Source organism: Dromaius novaehollandiae, chromosome 6 (genome assembly GCF_036370855.1).
Source record: "Dromaius novaehollandiae isolate bDroNov1 chromosome 6, bDroNov1.hap1, whole genome shotgun sequence".
NCBI classification, from domain to species: domain Eukaryota; kingdom Metazoa; phylum Chordata; class Aves; order Casuariiformes; family Dromaiidae; genus Dromaius; species Dromaius novaehollandiae.
Window position 1 is genome coordinate 32,992,428 of NC_088103.1, and position 23,828 is coordinate 33,016,255.

At 41.6% G+C, this 23,828-nt stretch overlaps 1 protein-coding gene across 16 annotated transcripts in view; it reads right to left on the reverse strand.

The window, feature by feature from the left end:
* The window catches only part of BTRC (beta-transducin repeat containing E3 ubiquitin protein ligase), a 124,360-nt gene that overhangs the window by 16,197 nt on the left and 84,335 nt on the right, over nucleotides 1–23,828 (reverse strand). For all 16 annotated transcript variants that reach the window (XM_064514141.1, XM_064514147.1, XM_026102879.2 and 13 more), the window contains 7 exons: nucleotides 15,356–15,587; nucleotides 10,231–10,417; nucleotides 5,566–5,662; nucleotides 4,494–4,631; nucleotides 3,854–3,972; nucleotides 1,247–1,496; nucleotides 436–554 (listed from right to left, as the gene is read on the reverse strand). In XM_064514141.1, the coding sequence (XP_064370211.1) occupies nucleotides 436–554; nucleotides 1,247–1,496; nucleotides 3,854–3,972; nucleotides 4,494–4,631; nucleotides 5,566–5,662; nucleotides 10,231–10,417; nucleotides 15,356–15,587 (1,142 nt within the window). The remainder of the gene's footprint in view (nucleotides 1–435; nucleotides 555–1,246; nucleotides 1,497–3,853; nucleotides 3,973–4,493; nucleotides 4,632–5,565; nucleotides 5,663–10,230; nucleotides 10,418–15,355; nucleotides 15,588–23,828) is intronic.

Below are 23,828 nucleotides of genomic sequence, written 5' to 3' on the forward strand. Positions count from 1 at the left end.
AGCTGTTCCAAACTTCACCAGGTGCCAAGTACCACAAGAGGAGTTTGGCGAGAACCCAGGAGGATTTCTGCAGAGGATTAAATGCCTCTTACTGCAAATCTGACCCCTTTAACTAGACACATAGCCCAATTAAAATATCACAAGAGGACATCACATAAAGTGGTACTTGCCAGCTCTTTCATACACCAGAATTGTCAGAGTAATGCAACTCGTTGATTAGTATGGGCCTCTTGAGATACAGAGGATAAAAGACAACACAGTAAAAAAGGTTTCTAATATCTCTATCCAGTAGCTCCCAATGTTCTACACCAAAGGAAGCATATTTCAAGGACGACAAGGGTACAGACCACTGTAGTTACCTAACCTCTGCATGTCCCAGGGAATCAGACACAACGTGCTTGCACAGAATTCTGCAGTGGGGAATGTGTCTCTCACCTGATAGTATTATCCGAAGAGCCACTCACTACTAGCCTATCTCTGTACTGCAGACATGCGATGCCTCGTTTGTGGCCATTTAAAGTGCGCACGAATTCGCAGGTACTAGTGTTCCATACCTGTGACAGGAAAGGGGTGGGGGAAAAGACAGAGACAAAATTTTAAAGAAGAGACTAACAAAAGCTGGTATCTGTGTGATATACAGGTGCACCCAGAATGTTTGTAATTGAAAACGCTATCATTAAGATTGGGAAAATTACCCTTTCAAGGACTTGTGACTACAGCCTGCAGCTGTTAGCAGCTTGGGTCACTGTACATAGAAGGCTTTTGCCATTCTTTGCCATTTATAGCTTCCAAATTCAGGCTCTGACACTCTCAGGCTGTGATTTAGCATATACAGGAATCAGATTTTTCTGAGTTTTAATGCTACAGATTGGGATCACAGCAGTAACATTTAAGTGACTCCTATCCACTCACCTTTGCTTTTGCCCTCATGCTGCCCTCTGACAACTGTTTGCGTGACTGATGCTGAAACAAATTATGGAACTAGTCAGGTTGAAAAGGAACACAGAAAAAATACCAGTCCTTTTTCAACTGCATTAGTACCTGTATTGGATGTGACATACAGCTTTCTAAACAAGCTGTGTGAGCTCAACAGAGGAGAGATGAGTGGAAATGAGCAGCAGGAAGGACACTACTTTTAAAGGAAGGTCTGTGCAATAACAGCCAAAGACTGTCTTCCCTATCTGGTCATTGTTCTTGGTTATTAAATTCCCAGTGCTGTAAATAAAAAACCTCTGAAACACCTCACCTTTATAGTTCTATCACCTGATGCTGATACAATGTACTTGTCATCAAAGTCCACTACGTTGACAGCAGCTCGGTGCCCTACTAGCACCCTCCTCAGGGTGATATCTGTTGGTGAAGCCATGTCCCACACAGCAATGGAACGGTCTTTGGAACATGTCACCATCATGCCGTTATTAAAGCGGAGGTGCAGTACTGCTTCGCAGTGGTGAATCAGTGTATTCAGCATCTCGCCTGCGTTCACATCCCACACCCTGCAATTTCAAGTATCAAACCAGAGATGAAAAGGGTTAAAAACTGTACAGTAGACTTTCTGCAGAGAGAGGGGTTGGGGGAAGGTAATCAACTCTCTAGCAATATAAGAGAAGCAAACAACACAAGTCACACCTAAATTGACTAAATATTTCATTAGAAAATGTATTATAGAAACCTGTTGATTACAGATATGTTGAGACAGTCCAGCAGCCAAAAACCCTGCAATGCAGTTAACACCATAAAAACAACCCAGCCAGAAAAGCATTCTTTAATTAAGGGAATTTAGTGCTGAGAAATGGTATGAGATTGACAGCCCTAAGGACTGATGGTTCCTTGTTATCTAAGCCTAACACACACTCTATTTCCAGTCTACGAGCACTTAAAGGTGACCTGGTAAGAAGCAAGTTCAGAAACAGATTTAGTCTTTGACCTCTCTCACAGGACTATGAACACAGAGGATAATTTATACAGAAGCAGAAGATAAGATAATACTTTTCAAACAAACATACGTAATTGCCAGAAGTTGCACAATGAATTGCATTTACTTGGCAACACAGCTGGTACACAGTTACATTTTAGGAATGTACTAAATATCTAAATTAAGACAGAGCTTTTACGTCAATTTAATATTATTGGAATGAACTGTTTCAGATGACAGATAACTTAAGATGAAAAAAGTTAGACGGTGCTCAATACAGAACTTCTATATACTTGAAATGGAGATTTTAAGCCTTAAAAATGTTCTTTTTGAGCTGTTCTGTTCGCAAACTTTTTTAACCCTCCATAAAGAGATTTCTTTTGGCAGTATCACAGTTGTATCCCAGCAACACTGAGAGCAGAAAAAGCTGTATCATCAGACATAACAGACACTGTGGAAGTTGAAGCTTTCCTCTGCTAACGAGGTAAGCAGTGAGAAAAGGCAAGATGTGAGAAAGACTTCTAATGTCTTCTTTTCTAATGCATGGAGGTTGAAAATTCCGGATTTCAAATGAAAGAAAAGTACGCTGCCAATTATAGAACGCCAAGGAAAAAAGACCACAGCTGAGCTATTAGCATGCAAGCAATTTGCAGACAAGGTTGCCAAACTGAACAGCAGCTGGAGACCTACTGACTACTCTGGACAAGTGCATCCCTGAGATCTGGGAAGCATTAAGAACCCATCTGTACTGTCTATTGGATGAAGCCCCTCTTCCTGAGAAGACCCAAGGATAAAAGTGATGCATCCCATGTGCCTTTGGAGTCTGCACAAACATTTATAGATACAGTGGGAAACAAAGTATTTCTGGGCAAGTGGCCAGTCTGCAATTTGGCCTGCCTGATCTGGTATGGAAAATGATAGTGCTTGTTACAGAAATCAGCCTCTCCTTTTGCAATCTGTGTTTAGCAGTTCCCACGTTGTCTCCATACAGACTAATGTAGTGCTAGATCTCCAGGCAGGTGGTCTTGCCTAAATTCTGGATTCCAACTAATTATAGGACCCCAAAAATCTAGCAGCATCACAAAACTGCAAGCATCACATGTAAGGGACTAAATTTAATGGTCATTAGCCTAGCACTGGTAGCTTACATACAAGCATGGTGAGAAGCCTGCAGCCATAGGAACACATGCTAAGAGCTTCAGAAAAGGCCCACTGACACAGCTTTGTGTCATCTGTAACTTCACTGCATGGGTGTTTTTCGTACTCTGACAAGAAGAGGATACATAACAGCATGGAGAAGACACACTTGCTCCCTCACCTCCAGGTTCGTATGGCAACTCACTGATTCAAATATGGCTGTATTTACATGGCAGATTTTAGACTCTCTAGGATCATGTAATATGCCTAGTGAACTTCACATCTGCAAAGTGAAAGTAAGTCAGACCTGAGGTGTCCAGCCTTTTACCAGAGACTGGAGGACAAGGTTAGAAACATTGAATGGGAAGCTACATCATGCTGAAATTGAACTTAAACCCACAGGAGATCTAGTCACCCATCTTTTGTTAAAATTAAGGGAAAATCGGTAACTAAACCTTCAAACTTGCTTTCAGAACTTCAACCAACTTTCAAAAAAAGTTATTCTCAGGGAGAATTTAAAAACATTCTTAGGGAGCGCCCAAACATGCAAAACCGGGATGAAACAAAATGGTCTTCCTAAGTCATCTTGAGCTTGACTGACCTTTGCTTAAGTTCTCATTTCTCCTGGACAGCCACTTGCATGGACATCTGATAAACAAGGACAGTACACTCCTCAACAAATGTGCTGAACTACTTTACGGAACTGATTGAACAGCACACATTTAAAGAAAGATCATTTCAGCAGCTAACAAGGCCAAGATCTTAGAGGCAAACAGAAAGCTCAGAATGGAGAGCACGCACCTGACCGTTGAGTCTGAAGATCCAGTAATGATCACCCGTTCATCATACTGGAGGCACAGGACAGAACCCGTGTGTCCGGTGAGAATTCGCTTGCATTCCAACGTATTCTTATCCCAGATCTAGGATGGCAAACATTTAAAAACAGCCTGCTAAGTAAGGTTTTCATCACATAGTAAGCACTTACTGGTCTGGCTGTTCTGTTTTTTATTACAATATATCATCTATATTGCAGCTAAAACTTCTTTAGTGGCATGGGCCAGTCTTTGTAGTCTTCCACAGGCTCTTTGGTGCAATACATTAACATCTTCGATACTTCTGCCTTTATTATGAACATTGGTTTTACCCTGCTCATCAGGGCACAGTAATTACATGGTCTGTAATTACAGATGGACAGGAACTCTGCTAGCAAAGTCTGCTCAGTAAGCTCTCTTGCCACATACAACAGGCATATGTGCTGCTCAGGGGTGGGCAGGGGGAAGGAGGAGGAGAAGGCTAGGTTACATACTTAGAAGAAAAACACTCTTGGTATACAAAACCATTTCACAAGAGTCTTGGCAGGTGCTACTGAAATTAGGATGCAATATTATTTAGGGGGTAAGCACTATATGCCATTGGGTATGCCATCCTGGAAAATTCTCACCTTGATAGTGTTGTCTCGTAGGCCACTTACTATCTTCTGATCGTCATATTGTAAACAGTAAACCCCTTTGCTCGTCTCACTTCGGCAGTGGATTCTCTGTAAACTGTGCCTTCCACACCGCCAGTTTGACTCTATTGTCTTGAGGAGACACAGGAGACAGAAGAGAAATAAAAATAAAGCATAGAACTGTCTTCCTCCCCATTTTGTTTGAGAAGACAGCACATACTTTTATTTGCACCTTTTCCTGCAGTTAGGCTCATACAATGACGTAGTGTTTCAGAAGAATCAACACACATGGTAACATCGATTAAACAGACAAAGGCCTGGAAAACCTATTTTTTTGCTAAACTCTTCTGCATTGTCTGGAACGGTGAGGGAAAAGTGAGCTAAAAAGTTTTTGCTGTCTCCAGGTCTCTGTGATTCAATGATTAAATGACTGAAGAGAGAGTCTCAGCTGAGCTTTAGCCAAATGCTTGTACAACCCTGCCACAGCAGTACCTGAGCACCTCTTTTGCCATTAGGAAACTGCCAGAACATGCCATTTTGCTCACCACTAGATACAAGGCAACAGTGCCAACTTGCTTCCTGTTTCCCTGAGTCTTAGGATTGCAGTCGTTAGCAACGCACTTTCTCCCTGGCTCAGCTCCTGATACCTTCCCATAGTATTCTGTTAGGTCTCATCTGCAGTGGGTAGAGCCAAGTATTGAGGCATAGAGAACGTCAAGATGGTACGGTGTTGCTGTGACACCTGACATGCATGTTGTATAGACTGCTGACGCTGCATGAGCTGGGGGGTTGGACCAGGCAATCTCCAGAGACCCCAGATGATCTCCAGAGGTCCCTTCCAACCTCAACTATCCTGTGATTCCGTGATTCCATTTTCAAACAGCTGACTGAGCAATCCAACTCTTCCTCTGTCTAAGGGAGTGGTGAAGCCCTGGGACCTCAGATCTACAAACTCTGGACAAACACAAACACATCATATTTAATGAAACCAATTTCAAATTTTCAGCCCCATGAATAAATCAGGGAGATTAAAAAAAAACAAACCACATCTGAAGATGTTTCTTACCTCTATGTCCTGTATAATTTTGGGGTAAAGTGCTCTGTAGAAGGAGTTGGGTGGTGCAGTCCCATCAGGAGGCTTATTTTTAAATAGGTATTGTCCCCTGGAAGACAAAGAACACTCCCACTGAACACAAATCTGTTTCAGCATTTTGGAGAAAGGTCTTCCTGACATTTTACAAATGCATAACAACTGTTGAAAAGCACAGACAGATTCGTATTCACACTTAATTCACTCCGTAAGACAGGACGGTTCCTCGTTCTGTTTGCCCTGCAACATATCTGTGTTTCCTTCAGACACTGACAAATTCACAAGAAAGCAGTTACTACTCACTCAGGGAAGGGAAATATATTACCTATTTTGGACATTAGCCCCTTTAACTCAATAGGAGGTGACAATGGCTCATGTCCACAACAGACATACCCTTATCATATGTCACCTTGAAAAGAAAATCAGCAAAGGAAATAAGAGAAGCCAGGGAACCCTCAAAATCACTATGCATTCAAGGCCAGCTTTGATCTGTATTAGCAGGAGCAATATCAGCTGTGGTACATGGACACTTTACTGCTACTACTAGATTTTGGTAAGCAACACTTCATCTGTGGTGCCTTCCTCATTTCAATACTGATTTGGAATACTCACATCCCAAGCTAGATTTTTGCTACAAAAAAAATCCGCAAACGGCAATCACTACCTGCTGTGTAAAAAACTTTAATTCCTCATCCTGAAGTTAAGAAGCCACCAAACACGGTGTGGAAGCTAGTAAACCCCACCATGGGCGTACTAACTGCTGTTCTGCCTGGCAACATGCCTCACAAAATGGAGAGTGGCACAAATGCTTCCGAGTGTAATCCTGGCATCAGAGGCACAGACTTTACACTGGGCCAGCGCCCCGCTTCTCCCTCCCTTTCTCCATTATGGTATAATTATTTGTTCAATACTTCCTTGTGCATTTCTTTCTTGTCCTTTCCAAATGGTATAACTTCAAACTCATTTGAGAGACTGTGTATTAGCTGCTCTGCTGTACTCTGGGCAAAATTTGAATTAGAGAAACCACAATAATGAACGAAAGCCGTTAGTTTATAAGGAGGTAGATAAAATATAGTACTAGACAAACAAAATAACAAATGCTCAAGAAAAGCATTCTGAAAATTCTTTAAATAAACTATTTTAAGTACAATTTGAGAGAGAGCTGCTTTCCGCTTTGGAGAGAGGAATCTGCGTTTTCAAATACAGTGATCAGCAGCCACTCACATGTGGACAAATATACAAGAGGAAGGGGCACATGGACACAAGCAAACCACTCTGTAGACGGACCCTTCTCCACTGTGATTTACTGCGAAGCTGTCTGGAAGTCCATGCAAAAGAATTAAAATTACTGGCCCGGGGAAACTGAAAATATTTTGGAGATATGCAGAATACCTAGGACACATCCTGGATGACCTGGGATAGGTCTAGGACAATCTGTATATGAGCCTATCTGCCTGAAATCCTACTGTTTCCAACTATACCAGCTGACCTAATAAAAGGTCTTGTCTCTACCTACAAACTACACCTTGCTGCATGTACAGTCAGTTGTTTACAGTTCAGCTAAAGGATTGCTGGAATTTCCATGGCATCCCAGTGACTGTTGAACTGCAGCTCTTCAATAAAAGAAACTATTGTTTGCAGTTTTTGATGACTGGCCAACTTTATCAGCTATTCAGATGGACATAATAGCACCCAGATTTTGGGCTTCTGTTTTTATTCTTCTATAAATCTGTGTAACCCTTACTGCTCCCTGTCAAGTTATCAGTGAAGGCTACCGTGTTGCAGAACTGGGTGGTTTCTTCTGTAAACCACAAGCTGCTAATGCTGAAATCAGGCAGCCCATGTACTAAGTGAGAAGCTGTAAGCAAATAACACCAGTCATCTGTCATCCTGAACTGTCCACCTAGTCACTTCCTTGTGCCATTCATAGAGCTGATTACAAGCTATAAAGCTCCGTATGGCAGAGATGCAATTACACCGCATATTTCTTGTCTGCCTCTCTCAACCACCCTGCCATGCCTGCAGTTATATCTTCTAGAGCTAACCAGAGGGCAATCCGAAAGAGACTGCGTGACTTGCCCCACTTGTATCAGAACAACCTCCAGGAAGCAGTGTAAACCTGAGGAAGAGGTGCGGTAACAGGTTATGACTGCCCTTTGAGACGAGAAGCAGGATTTTGTAACTGTTTTTTAGAAATAGCATGTGTCTGTAAGACTAGTAAGGAGTATTAATGCTATTTCTAAAATTTGGAGGGAGCAACTTCAGAACTATTAGCTCTTATCTCTGACAAGCTGCAGAGAATGGGTGACGTTCTAGAGAACAGGAAAAAGACAAATGTAGCTCTTTTGTTTAAAAAAAAAAAAAAAAAAAAAGGGAAGAAGGTAGAGCCAGGGAAGTTGTGCGTTGGCCAGCTCAACTTCCAAAGGTTGGAGGTCCCAGAACATACAGTCAATTAGATAAGCTCCTAGAAGATGACAAGATGACAAACAACAGCCAACATTGATCAGTACGGAATAAATCATGTCAAACTGGCCTAACTTCTATTTCTTCCATGACATGGTTGTGATACCATTCCAGCTTCCACAGGGCTTCTGACACTATCTCACAGGGTGTTCTCCTAAGTCTGCTAGAGAAATACAGTCTTGGTGGAAATGCTCAAAGGTGCACACACAGAATCATTTATCAATGGTACACTGTCAAGCGGGAAGGCAACTGGGGTCTTGCAGGGGATCTCTCCTAAACCTGCCATTACGGAGCATTTTCATTAATGACAAAGAATGAAACAGGGACCACATTTATTACATGTCCAATGATACTAAAGCGGGGAGATGCTACAAGCATTTTGGAGGTCAAGATTAAACTCGTAATGCTCCTGATAAAATGGAGAAATATTAAGAAATAAACAGAATCTAATCTAATAAGGACAAATGTAAAGTTCATGACTTAGTAATAACATAAACATGAAAGATGAGGAACACTGGCCAAGTAGATCTTCTACAAAAAAGGCTGTTAAAACAGTTACATAACAGTATTATACTACTGCAAAAAAAAAAAAAAAAAAAAAAAAAAGGCACATTTTCTACTGGAGAGCATAAACTGGCGTGTCCTCCATGAGACATGCAAAGCAATCCATTCCACACTACCAAACTCTGGTGGGGCCTCAGCAGACATAATATGTCCAGCTGAGGACATGATCCTCCAAGAATAGAGTGGGCTAACTGGAGATGGTTTAAACCAAGTAAACCAAGAATGACAACAAGAGGACAACAAAACATAGGAATAGGGTTGCTTAGTGCATCCAATACATAGGAAACATGATTATCCTCAAACTTGTAAAAGACTGCTGCAAAAAAGAGAGTAAGAAACTGTCCTCTGTGTCTGTGCAGGACAAATAAAATGGGCTGAACTGCAGTAATAAGACTGAGCCTAGCTTTTAGGAAAGTCTTTCTAACAGTAAAGATACTGAAGCAGTGGAATTGCTTCACCAAGCAAAGCACGGGGAATCTCCATCAAAGGAGGTTTTTAAGGACAAGTTAGACAAACATCTGGGATGACTTAGAAGAAGCTGACTCTGCCTTTGGGAAACAGGAGAGACCACCCAACCTCTCAAGGACCTCTTTAGACTTACCGATTACAACAATACAGAGCAAAAGTCCAAGAGAGAACAAGGCACTAAAGGGGATGTAAAAGTTAACAGTGTCATAGTTGTGGTTACTTTATTCTTTTTATACATATTACACTACTGGAAGGAGATCAACAGAGTACTTATTTTTGAAGGACATTTCATAATTGTGATTTACTTGCCTTCACTTCCTGAGACAAAACAGTATAACAAAATTAACCGTGAAACAAGAGTCTTTGTTTGCAACTCTGTATCTTTTTCTTTTTAATAGCAACCAAAATGCCTGAGCTGTCACTTTTATCTTGTTTATGAAATATTCATACCCAGCTTCCTTTCTGCCAACATCCTAGGGACACCCTTGGAAAAGAAAATTATGTATTAAAGGAGGTACCCCTGAGAGGGAAAGTTCTAATGAAATGTTAACAGAGCAGCTTCAAACTTGAGTGAGACCCACATTCTAGTAAGGCTATTCCAGATGATTATTAACTAATCTATCTGCATTTCTAAAGTCCCCTATCCTCCATGGTACCTACCCTCAGCTTCCAGTTTGAAAATTAAACAGATATCTAATAGTGAAAATCTGCTGAGGAAAACAAACAGACCTATCAGGAAACATCTAATTCACAGCACATGCTACCCCATTGCCACCCCTAAAAAAGCTCCTCTGCTCTGAACTGCTGACGAGTTTAGTGTTCCCCTGGGGCGTACGCAGCTTCTTAATTTGAACTGAATGACAGCTGGGCGTAAAAATCTCAGTCTGTATATATCACTTGTCACAGTGGGATAAGGGCATGATCAGATGAGCAAGGTGAGGAAAAAGCCCCCAAATTGCCTGCAGAGCCACATAAAGCCCTTACTCCCCAACCCCAGAATTTCGCTGTAAGCAAATGCCAGGTCTGGAACCAAAGTGATATTTTGGAGTGCTCAGTAACCCATTTCAAACATGGTCTGAAACACACGGCACCTACTGTTGTCCTAAATGGGGACAAAAGGGGTGAAGACGGACGCAGTTCCCTCACCATCCTCTCCTCTCTGACAACCCCCTCCACAGAGAGTCTGTCCTGACCATTCTCTCGATCAGCTTCTTCCACAGCATGCCATCCGACGTCACCCGGTACCACTCCTTGCACACCAGCTCAGCAGCACACAATGATTTGGCATCCAAGTAGGACAGAATGTTCTCGGCAATGTGGTCCAAACCCCGAGCTAGGGGAGGAAAGAAAAAAGCATTATTTGCTGGGGAGATAAGCAGTTTAAAAGTACTGCCCTTGTCCAGTACAAAGATAGCCTCTCTTCCCTACACTTTTCCATCTACTCTTCTACATGCAGAGCTGGACCAAATGCACAGAAGAGCATTTGCAGCTAAGTTCAGGAGTGAACAGCGTTCTCCAACTTCCTTTGGATATAACACAACGAGTCATTAAAAATAATAAAGAATCCAAGAAGTCATTCCAATCTATTTCGATGGGTTTTAGCACTAGGGGGATATTCTACGGATGGCATTTCCAACTCAGCGACGCAGCCCCCAAAATCTCTCTATATTAGGACCATTTCTCATCTCACTGCTACAGCTGTTCTCATGTTCCAACGGCTCAAAAGCTGTTTTTGCTAAAGCAGTAGCTTTTAAACGTAATGAAGAAAAAAATATATATTCCCAATGTGTGCCCTGAAGGGTAGTGGTACCTTTAGACATGGGGGAGGGAAAGATATGCAGATGCACAGGGAAGTGGAGAGGGAAGAAGAGGCAGTCTAAGGCAAAAGTGAAGCAGGTTTGCTAGTATCATTTATTTCGGTGAGTGGAGAAAAATACGCACAAAAGTGGTATCATTTGCAAGTATTTTCCAGTTCGAATACCAAGAGTGGCTTTGTTTCAACATGGCTGGAGTAAAACGTAAGGCAACGGGTAAGAAACAAGCAACCAACCACGAATACAGGGCATTGGCTCCATAGCCTGGTCAGCACCTGGCAGCACAATGTAACTTGAATACCCAGGGGGCCAGGGAAGGTCATGTTACGTTACTTAGACTGGACAGATTTATCCAGTAAAAATCTGCCCTTACCCACTCAAATTTTATCACTAGCAAGACTTTAGAAGAACAAGATGCCTATTAAATGAGATGTTACATGAATACAATTCCTCTTGGAGGCGGTTTAATTCGCAAGTGAGACACACAGAGTCAAGAGATTATCTCAATTCACAGGTCAAATTTCAGAGGCTTTGTGGAAGTTGTAGTACAGACCCCATCATTCCCCAGGCATAATGTTCAGACCAACCAAAAAGGCAGCATGGCAGATTGGTATTACATGCATCTTCCCTCCTCTTCACATTTGGAACACAGCTAAATAAATGTGCCTTTTCTTGCTTTTAAAATGACAGCCTCAAAGACAAGGCTCAGATTGTCAGGGACACAGAACGCAGAAGCAGCATATGCATTTTTACAGTCACATGGCCATACTTCAGCAAACACATACTGAGATGTAATCAGCTGATTTTTATTAGAGTTCATGAGACACTGTGGGCTCCAACCTTTGTTTTTTCATTAACCAACAGAGCTCAAAATTCTCCCTCCATGCATGAAAACAAGAGAATGCAGTATGTCTCCTCTTACTCCTTCCAAATATCCTGTACAGTCATTTTCAAACACATTTATAATACACTTTGGGTCAGTTAGCCTGATGCCCAGCATCTTATGTTTCCATTCCTAAAGTGCAAAAAGCATGTGAATGATATCACATGCAGTCACAGAGTGGAGAAAGAGGCCTGATATTTCTTATCTTTATAGTGGCAAAATTAGATGTCAACCTGCAATATAAAAGCATCAGCAGCCTTTATGACGTATTTAATCTAATACACTAATACATCTATTATACAAAACTCTTAAAAAAGAATATTTGTGATTTTAGATTGACATTATGGCAATTCACAGAAAGAAGGAGACTGTTTTGGTGAAAAACTGGAATTTGCAGGACTTCCACAATTCAGTTGGGCAGCTAACGGTGAGGACAATCATGTCCTGCTTCCCCACCCCGACACCCTGCGATCCTGAGCTTAACCCAGCGGGTGGAAAAAGCCTATCTGCTTTCCCACTCTGTGCTGCTTCCAAGCGGCCCACAGACATGCACCCACCCGCCAGGGCATTTACAAATGCCCACCCATGTGGTATTCATGTCGGTGGCTTTATGTAGGCAGACTGGGAGCAAAAGCTATTTCATGTGGGGAATAGATCGGTGGCATTATGGAAGGAGGGCTGCACTGGACAAACTGGGCAGAGTAATCCTCACCCACAGCTCTGCTTCTGACCCACCTGGCCTCTGCAGACCATCAGTAGTTGCACTTGAAATCTTGCTGCTGAAAGGTGGATTAAGTATTCCCATCACCATAAGTCACCCTTGCCAATGATCCTAGACCCTCTGCAGCGAAGGAACACTGCTGCTGTGCCCCCCCGTCACTCCCCCTACAGTGAATGAAAGGGCCGAGTTATTTTGGCCCAGCTACAAATTCAATTTTATTATTATGTTTCTTAGGAATGGCACAACTCACTCAGACATGTATGTCCCAGGACATCACTTCCTTAAAAAAAGAGAAGTTTCCTTTCACAGAAGGTTTTACTAAACTAGTGTGAAACACGATTAGCCCTTTGGCCTTCCAGACCAACTTATGCTAGCAGTACTGCGCTGACTCTTAAACTAGTCCTATGCAGCTGGAGTTGAATGAATGTTTCAGTTATTTCAAACACGAAACCCTTACAAAAAATGACTGTCCTCATAAAAAATGTTAACTGCTCAGAAATTCTAAGCCAAGACCATACTTTTTAGAAATGGAAAAAAGTTTGTTAAGTGCCTAGTTAATCTGCGTTGTTCAAACATCCTTAATTCTGTCCAAAGCACTGGGAACAACCTGAACCAATTTTACTCTGTATTAACAAAGCATGTTCATGATATAAAACTACCTGAGATTCTCGTCATTCTGTGGGACAGTGCTAAGAGGACAGAGTCAAGATGCATCAGGATTTTGGAGTAATTTTATTGCTTAATTTACTTGGAGGGGGAGACTAGGAGAGAGAACGAAGGAGTAAAAATGAAACTTACTGAACACATGAGGTTTTGAGAAAGCTACAAAATACTTAAAGAGCTCAGCGTATTTTAGATCATGCAACTTAATTCATAATTCTAAGCTTAAATAAATGCTTATACTCTCCCCTTTCTGTCCTTGAGACCTTTTAATTTTTAAAAAGCTTTCAATGATACCTTGATGACAAGGGTTTCACAGTACTTACAAACTGCACAAGCATGAACACAATTCTTTTCTAGGTGGTTTCTCACCTTCCCTTTTCCTGTTACCTCTCCTTTCCCCCCTGTTCCCCAAGACATTCTGCATCTCTCCAACTGCAGAGTCTGAGCCAGTGTAATTCCTGCCACTCGTTTTCTCCCTTAAAACTATATTTACTAGGACATCAGCACTTTGCAAATATGCAAATTATTCACATACATTATTTAAGCACACTATTCCCACAACTGTTCAAATACTCAGATATTAACTGCCTAATTCCTATCTGTTTTACACTCTGAGAAAGCCAAATTTAAAGACAGAGCTACTTGACGATCGTGAAAAACATACTAACAAACACAGTATGGCAGGGAAATTTTGGGTGCCTCCGAAAATAGTTCTAATGCTTGCCCAAAATTTTCAGGAAAAAGCCTGAAGGATGAACTTAAACAAGGGAGAATGAGATATGCTGGCTTGTTTTGATGGAGTTTTGTGGAGAAAGACCTGGAAAAAATGTGTATATAACCATATGTATACTTCGACTTTAAAAGTGGAGAAACCAATGCCTTTTCAAAATACTCTCCATTTTTCTGAAACAGAACAGCTTCACAAGCTGTAAAGCTGCTCTAAGTACATGAGATTATTGCCATTGGACTACTAAAAACTCACATAAAGCAGGTACTTAGCATAACTAAGATTTTTTTTTAAGCACTAGAATAGCCATTTGATTACTGGGCACAATGAGCTTAAAAATCCAGGGAGTCTACATATTTAGACTCCTGCAGTGCCTTTATTCTTAGTAAGATTCACAACTACACATGATTTTTCCTCTTCCAGCCCTAGAATTTAAATTTCATGCTGCAAAACCCCTTCTGAAGAAATCAAATGACTGGACTGAACACATTGTGGGAGCTCAGCATTTCTCCAAAGGTGTCCACAGAACAAGCTTTGCGCAAGAAACAAGAGGCAAAAACTGTAGGACTTTTTACTCAGGTCCATCTGAAACTCGGGAACTTAGCCATTGCAATGCTAATCTATCAACTATCTATCTATCTATCAAGGCATGATCTAATGGTCTGAAAAAGGAATAGAGCCAGGAGTTTCTAGCTCGTTCCAAGACTCTATTGCTGTATAAATTTGAGTACGTTTTATCTCCCACTGCTTCAGTTTTTTCATCCATGAGACAGGAGCAGTACAAAACTGCGTGTACGCTATTCCATACATGCATTCTGTGAGATTTGCCCAATGCCATGTCTGAGAACGGCTCGGACAATATTCTCAAAGAAAAGATCTACTAATGTGCAAATATATACATACATACATATATATACATATATACATATATATATATATACATATATACATATACATATATATATATATATATAAAACATTCCTGTTCTTTGATCTGGTATATGTTGTTTGATGCTGGCAGTTCACAGAAAATCAAATCAGTGGTTTCAGGAAGGTATTTTACAAGTAAAAAGAAACAAAAAAAGGAGGGGGAGACCTCGCCTGAGTGACCAAAAATAAGAGTATTTTTACTTTTTAAAACTTTTGTTATTCATGCATCGTTATGGGCATTATGAGTGCAACTATCTGCCCTGTGGCCTGTGCTGTGTGTCCTTTGCATACAGATAAGATCTATCACTTACTTCTAGCCAAATCATGTTGATATTAGATCACGCCTTGAAAGACAGTAAGAATACTAAGCAAAATATTACTACATTTCATATTGTAAAACGTATCATCTATTTTTCAAACTGATTGTAAAAGAGAACTCTTCAGCAGGGCAGGCCAGACTCCCAGAAAGCCAAGCGGAAGTGTCTCCTGAAAGACAAAATGGAGACTCAACTGTCCTCCGCTTGCAGAAATACCTGGCAGCGCAGTGATGAAGTCCCTCTGTAACATGGGTTTGAGGTATGAGTTTATATGTCCGTGCTGGTAGTGACACATCTGGGAGATGAGGTGCTCCACAAACTCCACCTGATCAGACTCGGACCACTGTTCAAAATACTTGACGCAGAGCTCCTTCTCCTTCTCATAGCTTGCAGACAGCTTTCTTTGCTTGGGCACAATCATACTGGAAGTGCCATTGGCAAGTTTTGTCTGTGAAAGGGAAGGAGAGAAAACCCAAAACATACACATGAAAAGAAGCTCAGGCAGTTTTATGATTTTGGGGGAAAATAACAGAAGAAAAAAGCTTTCTGATATATAAAGTTGGCTGAGACCATGGATCCCACTTGCTGCTGTCATTCCCAGCGCAGCCACAGCGAGCTGTAAACCTTTGCAGGACGATGCAGTTGCTCGTGCCAGAGCTGCACACGAAGGACTCTGGTTAGACGGGAAACTATGAATGGCAATTTAATACACACACAACTTTATTTACATCTTTCACACAGTAAAAATGCAGATGGATTCCTAATGTACAGCTATCAATTACTTGAATGAACCAACAGAAAACTGCATTTATGTTGTTTTTCTTCTAAAGAATGGACTGCTGCTGAAATTAATAGGAAATGCACGAAATGGGTAAGAAAAAACTAAATAGCACTTCTTTTTAGTATAAAATTATACCTTAAGGGTAAAGCCAGCTGAAACACATCCTGATATTTGGTACATAGTTCTTTCACAGAATTAAAAATCTTAAACTTTCTGAGCACTTTTAAATCTTGTCAGAAGGGCTCGACTCGGAGAGAGTTTCTGGGACATAACAAAACACTGACATTTCAATTTACTACTTGATAACAAGATATAATTTCTGCTTTTCAAATGATTTATCTGGAAGAAAAGCACAAATTTTGCATCACAAGTCTATCATTTGTCCAAGCGAAATTAACTGTTTGCTGGGAAATTATTTCTTCCCACACCAGCCAAACAAATAATTTGTATTAAATGGTAAATAAATGCCTTTTCTATTTCTTTTCAGGATTAATTATGCCTACAGGCTCCTTTCTTTATAATCTCAATCTAAAAATACATACCATGTGCACACATTTCAAGTAAGTTTTAAAGTGTTGCTGCAAAGAGGTATCCATACAGCACTGACCCCAATAATTCTCATTTTGCTACTGTAGATAATTCCCATGGAAAACATTCTTTATTTCACTGCAATGGTTTAACACCAGACAGCACTGTTATGGTCAATATTAGATCATTTTTACTTACAAAATACATTTAGTGGTTCTCTATTAATTATCAAATAATTAAAAACAAATTACATAATTATATATATAAAAAATACATGTAATAGGGATGTCATATTTCTGTTCTGCTCTGAATGTTAATTCTATACATCAGTCTCACCAGGGAGATTTTACTGACTTTAAAGGAAAAAATGAGTACCTAAACCTAGATACCTAATTATTTAGTATTAAGGCACAGATTAATTCATGAGTTAAAACAACTAGTGAGTTGTTTAGAGACCACAAACTGTTTTTCAAAACCGGGATTAGAATGCAGAAATTCCTCATTTCTCGGGAGTAAAGAATTCCTGTACTTCAATACCTCCCCTACCCATGAAAATTTCTACACTGGAACACCAAAAACATGACAACTTTAAAACCTACTCAACTATTCATTTATTTTCTATTTTATGTTTAATTTTTTTTTTTTAGAGAAAATCCACAAAACTTAAATATTCTTTCCAGCACTTCCAGCAGAGCTGGAGAAAAGCGTAGTTATTAGCTGCCATTTTTAAGAATGTTTTTTTTCTATTTCAGTATTACGGCTTGAATTAAGTTTCTTTGAGATTGCAGAACACGGACATCACAACGTGAATGCTCAGTTCTGCATCTCAAGGTTTCCAATCTCACTTTTACCCCCCTCCACCCTCCCCTGATTTCTGAGAGGGTTCAGTAAGACCATGTTAGCAAAGGGCTGTGACTGATAGCTGCACTATTCATTTGGTCATCACGTAGACAGTGCTGACTGCAAGTCATAAACCCAGTATTGGGCAGGAGGAAAGATATACTCTCTCTTGGGCCAGCTATTTATATAGAGAAACCTCTAAAGAGACAGTGGGAATGAACTCCTTGGTGAGAAAGGTTGGAGTCTTCCTGGCAGAGTCCACAGCTGGCAATAGCCTGGCATAAAACGATTACCAGCAGACTGCACTGAACATCGGCCTTGAGGGACCTTCTGGTCATTTCTGCTGCACTTAAGCTGCACACGAAACGGACCTCCTCCCCCCCCCCCCCCCCCCGAAAATGCTGGATTAAGACAGTGGGGAGATGTTGTATTTTACAAGCTTGATCTCATTTCATTTCTCATTTTGTTTGCTGCACAGCCAATCTCACAACAGGCTGTCTCAACAGAGCATTTTTTAAAAACCTATACCTCTGCCTTCTAATTTGAGGTATTGTGGCGTTCAACTAATACGCTGAGCTGGGAGCGGAGGAGACAGCTGACGTGCAAAGATCATGGAGGGGGCACCTCCTTTCGTGGAACGGCACGGTGCTCTAGCCCTGCGCGCCTTGCCTCCCACCACCCATCTCCCAAGAAACTTCAGCTTCCCAATAACCTCTACAACTTCAGTCTAGGGTATCTGACAGAAGCTGCAACATCTGCAAAAAACAAGTAATGGCTCATGTATACGCAAACAGATGGCTCAGATGGGACAAGCCAAGTCATTTTGCCTCAATCACAAGTGAATGTAGGGCCCCAGGGTGGGAAGGATGAGTAAATTAAGAGTACACCGTCCAACGCTTGTAACATCCCTGGAAGGCAACCTCTAGGTTTACTTAGTGGATCTACTCACTGGCCCCATTTATGAAAAGCACTGTATATGTCACAGTGTGTACGTCTACACCTGCATTTTTTTAGGTCCATGTGCATATTTTGGCCCCATTCTGACCATGTCAGCTTGAGAACTAGATTGTACCATTGCCTGCCCCAGTTTCCCTTTGAAAGGAGCAAAGAAAAGCAAGCAAGTAGCCACAGTGCGTGCAGCAGGTCCTGCAGCCTGTGACCAGGATGACAGGGCAGAGCCCCGAGGGCACCCAGTCCGCAGACAACACAACCAACACACACCTCACTCAGGACGTCTGTAGCTACAGTTAAGAACAAAATTCCAAAATTTCAGCTTAAAGATTCCTGAAAATTCACCAGGGGGTTCAGTGAAAAAGGTCTGTTATTAAAAAAAGCAACAACAAAACAACAACATCAAGCATCTGTATTATTAAAGTGTGTTGGGGGGGTAATGGTTACTAGCAGTAAGAGAATCGATCTGGCTTCCTGAGGAAGCCTGATGACTCAACCATTCTGATCCACTGCCTCAAGTTCATGAGAAACTATCTCAGAACAGTAACTATCTGCTGGAGCACGCAACAGTCTACAACCTCTTCCCTCTCCTGAAACAATAACCAGGCCTAGTCTGGAAATGGGAGAACTGTTACACATGCAGTGCATACCACTATATTAAATATTCAGCTGGATGCACTGCAAACACTTACACATTTTATAAGCTTCACTTCCAAAAGCGGTGAAGAACCATAAGCCTTGGTAGTCTGTCACCCTGGGAGAAAGGCTGGGTGTAATGCAGCAAACTACCAACTTAGAACAGAAAAAGCCGTTCTTTGCTTCCCTTTCACAAAGTTAGGAAGGCAGGCTTGGCCCTGCAAGCAAGGGCTCAGAGATGTCCAGGGATGGCTCTACGCAAGCCAACTCACGTGCAAAAACAGTATGGGTGTCCTCCTACGGTGGTGTACCTGAGCACGCAAGCTCTGCCAGGAAACCCAGGGGACTGACTGCCGCAGGTTGGTACTAGCTCAGGGATCTACGTACTATGCTCCACTGCAGCCCATAATTACAAGACCATTTCTCCAAATGGCTACATTTAACACAAAGCACATTTGTATGCCCAGTGAAGTAGAAGAGGACTAATATATAAAGAACTTTAATCTAAATAATGGTTTGCAAGTATAGGAAAGAGCAGTATTTCAACATAGATAAATAAAGCCTGGATAAGTCTACTGCTCTGTGCAGAAAACAAAACATCCCTGCTATAGCGTAGCTGTAACCCATATATGACAACGAAGGTTATTTTTATTTTTGTTCAGTACAGGGGACTAGGGATCCTTCTACAGCACAAAAAGCCCAAGCACCAGCACAGTTCTCTGATTCTAATACAGGTGTAGTGCTTCCCCATCCATATTAGAAGCTACAACTTTATTTATTTATTTTTAAAAACACAATGTCCTCTAATCATTGCAGAGGACTTTGTTAAGGGACTTTTCATAGTGTGGAGGAATTCAGATTATATACTTCTTGATGTAAAAAGACATCTCTTTCTCTTAAAATGGAAGCTGTTTCCTTCTAGAAAACTGAGAGTGGCTTAAGCAATCCCAACAAGGTTTGGGACCTTCTGAGCCTTCAAGACATCTCCATCTTGGAGCTCTGGGAAGACTGAGAGCTTAGACCACCACTGCAAATTTCTCATTTGAGTTTCCCTCAAGGCAAAACGAAGGGACTTCCTTTTGACGTCCCAGCACCAAGAGGTCACCCTGGGCTTCCTCCCCTCCTTCCCATACCCACCGGGACTACAGCTTCTGCCTCAGATGTCTTCTGTTGCTCATTTGCAGCTGCAGCATTTCACCTCTAACTGCTTGCACTGCCCGTCGTGGTTAAGTCACTGATCTAGACAGAGCCACCTTAACAGGAATTTTGGATGGGTCTCAGTGAAGGGGAGGAAAAAAGAGGACATAATGTTTAATTATAAGAAATGATTGAAATAGGCACAGACATACCCCGGGTGCCTCTGCACTGCAGCAAGCTCTAAACTTGTTATCGTTAATGGTTTAAATTTCACTGTGCTAATCATTTCAGGACACAAGCCTTTCTTGATAATCTAATGAATTATTCCAACATCCTTCAGCAAAAAAAATCCTCCATGACAGCACTAATTACAAGACGTTTTCCCAGTGCTTATGTAAAATATGACAGAGCAGCAGCTTAGGGAATTGCAGAAAACTGCTTCTAATTTCCACTGAGAAACTGACAAACACCTCTCTTTCATCTCTCCCAGCTCTCAAGTAAGATTTAACTTTCTCATTTAGTTAATTACCGAGTGAGGATCATCATTTTCCCGGATCGGAGCGGCACAGAGCCTTTATCGTGTTAACTTGTGAACTTGATCGATGGCTGCTGCTAAAACTTAATAACTTCACCCCCTGGCAAATTGTAAGATAAATATAATAGGAGAAACTCTGACAGTAAAAACCTGCCAGAAATGAGCGCTGTGTTTATGTTTCTTTGCAGGCAGCAAAAAAACAACCGACAGCTTATTACTGGGTGCGTGTTACTTATATTTAAAAGACTCCAGGCAGTTAACTTTCTGCGTACTGTTCAAACTTTACTCACAAGATAAAAGACACTGGGGGAAAAAAACAAGTAATGGGATGACAAAGAAAGGTACCGCAGAGGTGTATGCGTGGGGTGGGGGAAGAAGAGAGGGTAACTTCATGATGGAAGTGAAGCCACACTCGTGTACACATCCTGAAATATTCTTCAAGAGTAACCACAATAAAAAAATTCAGACGTGGAACCGGATTCAGCAGCAGCACAAAGCACAGGGATGCTGGAGCATGTTAGAAGCTGTGAGGAAAAGCAGAGGGATTAAAAAGTACAACTGTGGCAGTGAGGTATTTCAGTTTGGTATCTCTAAAGCCACTAGTAGCCAGAGGACGTTAACGTGGCTGGCTTTTCCAAAGCTACTTGTGTGGCCATGAAACTGCTTGCTGCTGCCCATGATGAAATACCTCTCCAACCTAGTGATGTAACAAAAATGTTGAAATAGAGCTGGGTAGGTATCCCAGGCCTCCATACTAAAGGGCAGAGCTAGTATTTTAAAACCTCATCAAAAGGGGGTTGTTTGCATGGCCTAAAGGCAGTAACATGGCATAATTAACAGGACGCAGGTTCAGTTTCTACAGCTGACTTCTTCCTCTTTGGGCCTGTAATTACCAAGTGTTGCAGAACCGATTCCCAAACCGCCAAGACTACGCAAAGAGGGAGCAAATCCTTTGTAGTTTTTTACCAGCAACATCTATTACAGAGCTCCTTTGCTTTGAGGATCTGCAGGGCAGAAAGGAGGGGTCTCACCACAAAGAGCGGGATCTCGCGAGCCACGGCACCTGAATGACAAGACAAGGCCAGCCTGCTCCTCCTCCTTCTCTTTTGCTGGGTGAACCTGTTTTTCCAATGCTGGACTTGACAGAGCTCAAAAGCTACAACGCTAGGTCATTAAACAACTCACTCCATTTAGTTTTATTTTAAAAGCTCAGTTTAAGAAGCCACCCATTTCTGTCTGCCTCCATCGCGCATAGCAGGCTCTGTGAGGTTAACCACGGGTTTAGCACATATACAGACATACTTGCTCGGTACTGAATTAGTTTCCACGCTGCAAAGCTCACTGAAACGTTCTGAAAGACAAACATAACCCAGAAGCAGATGATCACCAATCACATGAGTGTCAAAAGAAAGCACCATGAAAAAAACCACACCATCATTACTACTTATTTTCAAGTGAAAATTCAAAACACACGCTTATACCGAAATTAACAGCCCCCTAGATACTCAAAGAGCCAGCATTTCTGCCTGTCTTTGGCTGTTAGCTGCTTGCCCACATCTGGTTTCTAACCACACTGCAGAAAAACTTTGATAAGAAAGGATACATCTAGATGAAAGATCACTGGAATTAAGCTGGACACAGCAGCCTAAGCTGCTGTACTTTCTGAAATCCTGGGGGGCCAATAGTTTTCAGAGGTACCATCTAAGTACCTATGATATGGTGTTAGCCTGAAGGGCACCTGGCTAAGGATATTAGCTCAGACACAGAAGAAAGGGAAAAGGCTGTTTTATTTTAGGACCAGAGAAAGCTGCACACATCAGAGAAGTAACATGCTGGATCTCTCAAGGGACTGTGGAGGCAGGATGAAGCCATGGACATTTGCACACCGGCTATACAAAGAGCAGCAATAATACCTTGCTGGAGAAGCAGCTCCCCTCCCACACTGCTAAACAGTAAACAGCAACAGGGAGAGGAGATTAAAAAACTATTCTTTTAAGCTAATACTTAATGTTTCAGACAGACTAATAAAGTTTAATTGTCTGGAATCTTGTGGCTCTTTCTGTAAACTTTCCTTTGATATAGGTCTTCCATCTAGATTTTAAGTGCTGGTAAAAACTACCAAAATAAAATCCCTCTGATGCCAGGAACGGATGTGAATTGGGAGTCCCTCTCCTCCTCCTCCTCCCTTAACTCCAAGTTGTCTTTGAAAGTAACAAGCGCCGATGAGAAATCTGCTTATATCAGCACAACACTGGCATATGCTACTTTCCTGAACTAAGATCCCTAACCAAATGCACACCTAGATGGATGGGGAGGAGGGCAGACACCACTGCTCTTCAGAGCTAGATTTCAGAGCACATGTTTTACTAGGTGTAAATTGATCATAAACAAATTTCAGAGCAGACCCTAGAGTGCTAATAGATAATTTTAAGTGAAAGTCACCAAAAGAAATGCTTCCTTCCTCCGAACGGTTACCACAACCAGTGTTGAACTGCTGGGACTATTACATGTTATTACTGTTAATGGAGGGAAGGAACATGCACATTATCACTTGGAGAACCAGTCTACTAAAGTCATCCGGTAAAAGCCAGTAGCAGCAAAGGGCTCATTTATAGCAGGGAAAAGCATCAGCTATGCTCTAATCAGCAGTTTCATAGTTTCCTGGAACAGTTGCCTCTGTTTTTAAAAACACCCAAGCATGATCTACAGCCTGAGTGAAGTTGCTCTTTATGGGTGTTACTGTTGATTTTCTTTTGTGCTAAGTACTCCCTTGACTCTCACGGAAAAGCAGCAAGGAACAGGTAGGTGGACTTGAATGATTTAAAACATAGCTGAATAGTGAAGACTATACAACTGGGAACAGTGCACCATTGGAGTTGGGGGGGAATGACCTGAAAGACCGAGTGTCTGCACTCAATAAAGCTACTGAGATTTTCGAAATGCTATGGGTCTGTCTATGTAAAGCTTTTATTATCAAAACCAAAAGCCCTCCAAGACAGATTGCCCAGAAGAACACAGCTCCAAGTAGTATAATATTTCCTGAGTTTCCCTCTCGCAGAGGCATTTTGCTACCAACAATGAAGAGGACACAAACACACCAAACAACCCGACCAAGGCTGAGTGGGTTAGCGATGCAGAACTGCAAACCATGAGTATACAGGCTGGATATCGTGTACCGTTTCCCAACGATGGGAGCAGTACATATTTCTGGGCTGAACAGGAGATACATATCAAACAAAAATGCAGCAACATTCTTAAGAGCTGCAAGATTCACGTGCATG